Source organism: Pseudopipra pipra, chromosome 10 (genome assembly GCF_036250125.1).
Source record: "Pseudopipra pipra isolate bDixPip1 chromosome 10, bDixPip1.hap1, whole genome shotgun sequence".
Classification (NCBI taxonomy): Eukaryota; Metazoa; Chordata; class Aves; order Passeriformes; family Pipridae; genus Pseudopipra; species Pseudopipra pipra.
This window is the reverse complement of record NC_087558.1, coordinates 236287-244875: the sequence shown is the minus strand read 5'-3', so window position 1 is coordinate 244875 and position 8589 is coordinate 236287. Positions and strand designations below refer to the sequence as shown.

The window sequence follows — 8589 nt, the reverse complement described above, 5'->3', positions numbered from 1 at the left end:
CGGAGCCCCGGCCGTGCCGGCGGTGGCGGATCCCCGGCGGTGGCGGATCCCCGGCGGTGGCGGATCCCCGCGATGCTGCTGGTGCTGTCGGCGGAGCACCGGGCGCACCTGGGCTGCTTGCCGCGGGCGGGCGGCGCAGGTCGGGAGGGGGCCCGCGGGCGGTGGGGGCCGGGCCGGGGCTGCGGCGCGTCCTGCAGCGGGGTCTCTTCTCTCTCGTTACAGCCGTGGGCGAGCTGGGCCGCCTGGCGTTGGAGCAGCTGCGGCGGGGAGCGGCACCGCGGGCCTGCGAGGCCGCCGCCAGTGAGAGCCGGGCCGGGCCCGGGGGGTCGCGGGGCCGTGGGGAGGGCGGGCCCGGGGCGCGGCCGTGGCGGTTCCGCGGCAGGACAGCGAGGGACGCGGCGGGCTCTGGCCGAAGGACCCCCGAGCCCCCGCTGCACGGCGGTGCGGGGCCGAGGGAACGGGCTGCGCTCCCTGCCCAATGTGGGGGGCTGCGGGGCCCTCCTTACCGACACAAACCCTTCTCTGTACCATGCCGTAAGAAACTGGTTTGGGTTTTTCTTAGTTTTTTTGTTTTGATGGTTTGGTTTTAGGGGGTCTCTAACATGTACATTATTATTTGAAAGGCGTGAAACTCTCTTTTTTTTCTTTTCTATACATATTTTGCAAGTTAGTGTTGGATAAGTTTGCAGTTTTGAGTCTCGTTGCTGTGGTAGTTAACGAGGAAGTGCAAGACACTTTGTGCTTTCTTTAAAGGAAAGCTGGACATTGGCGTTGACACCATTCAGCATGGAGTAGAGGGACTAACCTATCTTCTTACTGAGAGCTCCAAGCTTATGGTAAGGATACCTTTGTGTAAGTATTTCAGGAATGCACTCAGGAGATGTCTTCTGAACACTTAGACCTCTGAAAATACTGGTGAATGGGGAAAATGTAGCTCAAAATTTTGGTGACATTATTATTTTAATTTCAGAGACAGGTGTCTCAGACTGTTGTCTTATTGAAACGCTGCTTTTTTGTGGATGACTGGAATTTGTATTCAGTATCTGAAGCTAAAACTTGACAACATTTTAATAGCGTAATTTACTCCATATAGAGAAGCATCCTTCAGGATTAAGCTCTAAATAATAAAACTCAAGCCAAGATTTTGTTGTCCAGCTACTGTACAGGACATGGGCTGGACTAACCCCCTATTCATCATTCCTTGTCTTTGTCTCATGTGGTGGGTTTGAGAGCTTTTTCAGCTCCTGCTATCAAAGTTTTGGGTGGGTGTAAGCAGATACTAAAAGAATAATAGCTGGATAGTGGCTGTTTCCGTTGTAACTTGATATAGTAGAATATTTGAACAATGACTACATGGAGAAGGGATACAGAGACAAGCAATGCCAGATTAAACTCAGGCAAGTGTTGCTCCCAAGAGCAGGTGGGGAGGGGGTAGAAATGTTGCAGAGCCTTTCCTTAAAGCAAGGGGACTTGACTGACAGGTACAGGGTATTGTGGTAGAATTGACTGGTCACAGGCTGTGTTTGCAGGATGGTGCATTAGAGAGGTACAATGGCATTTTCCATGGAGTCAATAACTGCTGCCCCAGTGCTGGGCCAGGCTGCTGCAGTCAGCACAAGGACTGTGACCTGGGGCAGGAGCCTGAGCATTGTGCCTGGTGCTGCTCACACCACATCACTGCCCGTTGTTTGTAGTCTGGATATCAGTGGCACAGGACCACCCCGATAAATGGATTCCTGCAGTGTGTCCTGCCTCGTGACACAGCTTGGGTGCTCCCCCGCGCTGTGTTTTGCTCTCTGATACAAAGGCTTTACATGTGAGGGGGTTGAATGTTCTTCTTTCAAAAAATGATCTACAACTGTCCTGAAACTCATGCAAATCTGCAGTAATATGTCAACATCTGTAAATCCCTTAAAACCTGGATATTTGTTTTGTCCGAGGTGTAGAATTGGACTTGGACATTCCTGCAGGAAAATAACTGCACATCATGCGTGATGTTTAGTTACAGTTTTATTTGGTTTTCGACAAATAATGATGATTACACAGTTCCATATTAAGGCCTAAATTGTTATTTCTAGATTTCTGAGATTGACTTTCAAGATTCCATTCATGTTCTGGGATTCTCAGATGAATTGAACAAATCTTTGCTCCAGCTGTACCTTGACAACAGGAAGGAGATCAGGAGCATTCTTGGGGAGCTGGCACCAAGGCTGCCCAGCTACCACAATCTGGAGTGGAGACTGGATGTGCAGGTGACTTCCCCGATGCTTTTAGTATTCCATATTTTACTTCATGTTTTTTTTAACATCATAAAAAACTTATAAACAGTGTAAAAGTAATTGAGTTAGCAGTACTTCACGTATTTAAAACTGACATGACTTTGTTAATGCCTCACAGCCAGCCAGTTGTAAGATGAACAGGACATGCAATGATGCAAAGTACTTGTTGTCTGATGAAAACTGAATTTGTGGCTTCGTTGGTGTTTTAAAAGTGTTAGCATATACTAAATATATTTGGTCTTAATTATCACCTAATTTCCAGAAATATTATGAAAGCATTGATTAAAGTGGATTAGTATTCTGTAACGATGAAACTCAGTAATAGCTTGTGTGTATCTTTAATGTGGATGAAAAGGGTTTCTGAACAGCCCTCCAAGCAGATCCTGCAAACCTGGAGGGAATTGTAGGTACAAACATCAATAACTGTTGTTTGTTTCCCTGTTCCCATCTCACCAAACCGCTCCTGAAGCTTGCAAGCAGAAGTTTGAGACAACAGATCAAGCCTGCTGTGACCATGAAGCTATATCTTAACCAGAATGAAGATCAAACTGCCCAGGTGTTGCAAACTGACCCTGCTACCCTTCTCCACCTGATCCAGCAACTGGAGCAGGCACTGGGGGAGATGAAGACGAACCACTGCAGGAGAATAGTGCGCAACATGAAATAGCCTCAATTCCTGCCTGCTCCCCTACTGAGCAGTTTGTGAAACACTCAAAACAATGCTCACAAATACACTTTGAGGAGAAATAAACATCTGGATCAGATGAACTGCTTTCCTGTGCCAGGATCTTGAGCCAGTAATTACAGGCCAAATGTCCTCGGCTGCCAGCTTGGCAAATCTGACGGATACAAGATAGGTAATTGGGTTTGCATTACTTGCAAATGGAGGCATTCAGCATACTATGCTGAGAATTCCTTTAGCTCTAAATTAGTATGGATCTGCTTTCCTACCTTTGGTAGAACTGTCTCAATATTATTTGAAGCTGCATATTTACTGTTACATTTATAAAGTAATTTTTTCTCTTTTGCTTCTCTCTTAAAATATTTTTTAAACCCTTATACTGGTGAGAATGATACTTTGCAGGAAGACTTCTCCCATGTAGACTCAGGTGTGTGTAAAGGCCAGTGTGGGACTGCTGCCCTTTTCCTCCAGAGGACTGGGTCAGTGGGGGCTGGTGTGACACTGCTGCTCTGCCCTTCTCACCTATAACCGAGCTAACACTCCTGTTAGCAGAGCCTGCTGTGACCCCGCAGGACAGCTGAGGCTTTCTGCAGCCAGCCCAGGGGCCTGCACTGGGTTGGCAAACTGGTTATATGTGAAGGTGGTCTGAAAACTTGCAAAAGCAGAGCTGTGGGTGAGGAGGCAGGTTAAGAATAGTGTTAACCTCTGCTAACTCTGGTCTCTGTGCCCTGATGCCATGGTTTGTGTTCCACTGTTCGGATAGTGCTCATAAAGGCAAGACCAGCTATTGCAACCAAAATTATGCTTTTCCATTGTTAAGAAAAATGTCTAATAAAGATGATGTCAAATGTCACTTTTCAGTTGTATTCTAATGCAGTATTTTGCAGCTTTTGTGAGTAAGATTAAATGGTTTTAGTAATCCATGCTTTGGTGTCACTGCTGAGGGTGCATCATAAAGGCCTTAGAGTATATAGGACAGGACAAGAAGGTGAGAGAGATCCATAACATACAGATTCTGGCAATAACTATTCACCATCTTTCATGGCAACACCATAAACTTCTGTATTAATTGTGTTTTTACATTCAAAACTGCATTCTTTCTGTTTTGAATTTTTGTACTTCTGTACTACTATTTCAAATTAAACCTCCATGACTGAAGTGCTTTAAAAAAGTTTTCTGGAAGGTGGAGTTGCCTGTTCCGCAGCTGCTGTGCAGTGTGGTGATGGTGTGAACAAACTGAATTGCCTTTCTCTGTGAATCAGCAACGTGTTTCTTTTATCACCCCTGTGTGGTGACCTTTTTCATAGAATCATTTTCATATATAGTACATGGTAATTAAATGTTACTACTTGGGATTTTTGTTTCATATTTTTTTATGTAATTTGCCTCTGTTTTCAGTGAGACACAAGAACAGCCAAAAAAGCAGGTGAGTGGTTTCCCTCATTCCATCTTTTCTCACTACATCCATAGTCTGTAACTCAGGGCAGCAAGACAGGAACTTTAGATACAAATCCTTGAAGATTTTTGTGTCATTGCCTGATGAACTTGAATATATTCACATTTTTGTCTCTTAAAGTTTTTTAAAACCCCAGCTGCTCTAGAGCTGATTGGCATCATGGTAAGTGCTGGCACCCTACATGTGTCACATCCTGAAGCATGTGCTAGCTATAGAGGGAGAGGGTTTCCCTTGGGGATCCTGAGTAAAATGGACAGTTGAAGGCAGATGTTGAGAATGGAAAATGAAACACCTGTTTCCCTTTACAAAAAATTACCTCAGTTGAGGATGGTCAAACTTTGAATCTGGGTGAAACTGAGAGAAACTCAAACTCTGACAGTGATCCACGAACAGACAAGAGAGAGGGAGGGAGAAAGATCCTTTACACCAAGTGTGTTGCTTTTGAATTTTTACCTTTCAGTTTGTTCTGGGGGAAGAACTGAGCCTGGAAAAGCAGCTGCTCAGCAGCAGGATTTGGGCTTCATTATTGGAAAGGCAGATTTGCCTTTAGGTGAGGTTGGAACTGGTCTAACTACACCTCTGCAAGTTCTCCCTTGTTTTCACAGCACCTGTGACAGCTGCCCAGGGCTTGGCACCTGAAGTGCCAAGTGTGACCACGCAGTGCTGCCCGCACCTCGGAGGGCAGGTGAGGCTGGGCAGGGAAAAGGCATCTGCATCAGTAACCCAGGGATACTGGTAAAATAAGAATTCACCTTTGCATCTGGTTTTTTAGATTTTCCAATCTGGATTTTTTCAGTTTTGTTGTAAACTCCCAAGTGAAAGGTGGCATATAAAGCTATATTTAATATATCTTCTCTAATGAATTTGCACTTGCTTTATAGAAACAGGATATGGACACTACCAAATCTGATTATAATTAAACTACTAGCTTTGTTTCCTGGCAAAATCCACATCAGAAAACCCTCTCCATGTACATGCAGTTTATTGACACAGAAGAAAACTGTATCTTTCTGCAAGTTAAATTAGTTATGCTAAAAAAGCATGTTTTGTGCTGGTGTGATTCTCAGCACTGCCCTGTGCTGCCCTCCTGCCTTGAGACAGCAGAGCTGAGCTGCTTTTGCTCTGCAGCCACTCCCTGTTTCAGCCCTGTTGGCCAGGTCATTGTTCTGGGCTGTTGGCAGTGTGCACACAGGGACCCAGGCTGACAGAGCTACTCCAGAACAACTCAGGCCAATAAGATCACACTGTATTATAATAATTTCTGTATTTCTTTTTGTAATTCTGGACTTCAACTCTGAAGCAGCAGATCAGGTCCCACTTTATCTTACATGACTGTGTTGGGACTTACTAATCCCACTGAATTTGGCCAAAAATCATCTTCCAAATCTGCCTTGAGTAACTGAAAGTCTGAAAAACTGGCAGTTTTTTGGTCCTTTAAACATTGCCACCATTTCCACAAACGAGAATTCATTTCCTAATTCATTTATGTGTGAAGTCAGCTATATTAGCAAACCTCATTGTCAGCAGCACTTAGAGATGCCTGAGACAAACCAGTGATGGCCTGTCTGTATTTGTTCCCCTGTCCCTTGGGAGAGGGCACACTGAGTTCAGTCAAGAGGCTGAAACAGGCAGCTGGAGCACGGGGACTTCTGACGTGGCTTCAGCTGTTTGCAACTCCCCAGTGCAGCTTTCCCGGGACCCCCACTGCAGACCCTGTCACCTGCCTTTGCTGTGGAGGAGCAGTGTCTGCATGGCCCATTCTGCTGGCTCTGCTCTAAGGCACAGTCCTGAGACTCAAACACTGCTGCAATGTTTTGGTTAGAGCAGCTGTTTCCAAAATGAATGTCTGAGCAGTCATCTACAGAGATGTCCACACAGCTTGCTTGCCAGTAAAATTACATCAACTTATAAAACAACATGAACTGAGCTGACAGAATGGGGTTTTTTGCTAGCAGCCTGCCCACACCAGAGGTTTTGCTGTCTGAGGAGGTATATGCTTACACAGCTGCTTTGAGGAAACTCCTAACAGACACCAGGTTTTTGTATTAAATAAACCACAGCACAGTTGCCTACATAGGACATGCTCTGCGTGCATCCTGAGCTGCCAGCCAAAGTCTTGAAGCTGTCAGTCACCTGAGGAACAAACAGCTGGGAAATGCACACAGACAAAAAGAAGCATTGACCCCTTTGTTAACAAACACACTATATTTACTGAAGTACACTTTTGCAGAAGCCTCTTAAAATTAGATTAATACAGAACTACTAGCAAGACCAGAATACACAAAAAAGTTTATCAAACAATACCCTGTTGCCATAAGAACAAATAAAAATTATTTGCATAACAAATTGTATGTTTTTAGAGTGTAAGTATGTGTGTGCTGCACATTTATACCTTTTTATAGCCAAACTCCATGAAACGTGTTTACTGTTCCATTGTGTTCCTTCTTCATTATTTAGTTTGAAGGAACACAAGTCTTCTGTACCTATGTGGCTTTTCATCTGACACACACGGAGCACCCAGCAGTGGTTACTGCCCACCCACAGTCTCCTTGCACAGAACAAACTCAGAGCAGGGGCAGAGCCCAGGCTGTGCTATGTCCCTGTGCCTAGGTTACCCAAAAGCACAAGGCTTGCCCAGGGACCCTGAATGTTTTCTAACAGATATCACACACGCAGCTTCACCTATGTGAGCTTTCTCAGAAAAATTAATTTATGTAGGGCTTTGACACAGAGCAGCAATGGATCTGGATTAAAAATTACAACATCTGGTATTGTTTCTTTTAACTCCTTAGATGCTCATCATCTAAGGGTACATTTAAAAGTGCACTTATTTCTTCTGAGCTATTTGCTTGGGTTTCCACTGAAGTATAGATTGAACTTGCTCCTAGAAAATCCACAACAAGTAGGGTATACTCAAAGTACTGGACTTCAGTAAATCCTTCAGTTGAACAAAAAAACTCCCTACTACTCAAAAACATTTGAACAGCATATTAAATTGAGAAAAATAATGTTATTGTCTTACTTTTTTACAACATAGGATCTTGTAACAAGAATAAAAAAGTAATGATAAGGAGCCTTCTATGTCACATTAGTGGTTTGGTTCCTATATCACTTAATACAATCCCATTGTGAAGGAAGTGTCCTTGTCTTCTATGGACTCAAACATATTGAATCATTTGTTCTAAAAGCTGGTGGTCATATCCTATTTTTGTGTCCAAAGAAGGAAGTTAGTATTTCTAAATAATAATAACAACAATATGAGAATGTATTCTTACAGTTCAAATCACTTTCAGATTTGTGGAGAAAAATGCTTTAGCCTACACCAAGTGGTACAATAGCAGATAATTGTATTATTCAGTAAAAACTGCAGCTGAAATACATCTCACTGAAGACAGTTCTAGCTGTAATAAATGCTGCTTAGGTTTAGAACAAATGTGCATGTCCTCACAGGATGCCACACTCTCTTCTGAAGGTGGTCTAATTAACACAGACGACATGGCCTCATAATGAGACTGTCAGAGCCTTCCCTTGAACGGGCTTTTCACCTGGAGAGGACTGGAACAGGTAGAGGGGTGGGGGGTGTCTTTACTCAAGGATACAGAGGCCTGGAGGAAGCAAAAAAGCCCTTTTAAAGGCTGTATGAAAAATCACTCACGTTCAGATCATTATCTGTGCAATAACCACGTGCACACACAATCTCATATCCAAAGGTTTTAAATCAGGAAACTGCAGGAAAGAGAAAAAAGATGTGTAATGTCTGCCTAACCCTGGAGAGTGGGTGCTGTGATGAGCACAGCTCTCTGAGCTTGTTGCAGCAAGGAACACAATAAGGAAGCAGCAGGAGAATGGTACAAAAGATAACATGGAAAATTCTTCGGGAAGGGAAGCATAAATAAGTCTCAGGAGTACTGGGTTTCCTGATCAGAAACGCAGCATATATGGGGGAAAATAACAAAAAAAGAACACAAAACAAAGAGCAGCAAAGGAAACCCCAAGGAGGAGATCTGCTGAGCCAATGGAAACATGGACAGGAAATGTGAGGAAAAGTAAACGAAGGGGAATATTTGTTGAAGCAAGGCAATCAGGAAGTGCACAGGATCTGTTCCACAGAGCTAGCTGATCCTGATCCAAGTTCGTGTACAGGCTTAAACCACCGCTCTCAGAATCTGCAT

The 8589-nt window shown here is 44.1% G+C and overlaps 1 protein-coding gene across 2 annotated transcripts; it reads left to right on the top strand.

The window, feature by feature from the left end:
- COMMD2 (COMM domain containing 2) lies at positions 1–3814 on the top strand. 2 transcript variants are annotated; one of them, XM_064665623.1, is made up of 5 exons: positions 1–139; positions 223–300; positions 754–836; positions 2079–2252; positions 2749–3814. In XM_064665623.1, exons 1-5 carry the CDS (start codon positions 73–75, stop codon positions 2944–2946), a joined length of 600 nt encoding a protein of 199 aa, XP_064521693.1. In that variant the 5' UTR covers positions 1–72; the 3' UTR covers positions 2947–3814. The 2 variants fall into 2 exon arrangements, with proteins under 2 accessions (XP_064521693.1, XP_064521694.1); XM_064665624.1 differs by lacking the exon at positions 223–300 and having other exon boundaries at positions 15–139.
- Positions 3815–8589: the final 4775 nt, after the last annotated feature.

Excerpts from the sequence above, each read along its gene's own strand:
- COMMD2 (XM_064665623.1), top strand. The coding sequence starts at position 73 with ATGCTGCTGGTGCTGTCGGCGGAGCACCGGGCGCACCTGGGCTGCTTG. Across the intron at positions 140-222 it reads GCCGCGGGCGGGCGGCGCAG|CCGTGGGCGAGCTGGGCCGC; the intron begins GTCGGGAGGGGG and ends CTCTCGTTACAG. Across the intron at positions 837-2,078 it reads CTGAGAGCTCCAAGCTTATG|ATTTCTGAGATTGACTTTCA; the intron begins GTAAGGATACCT and ends TGTTATTTCTAG.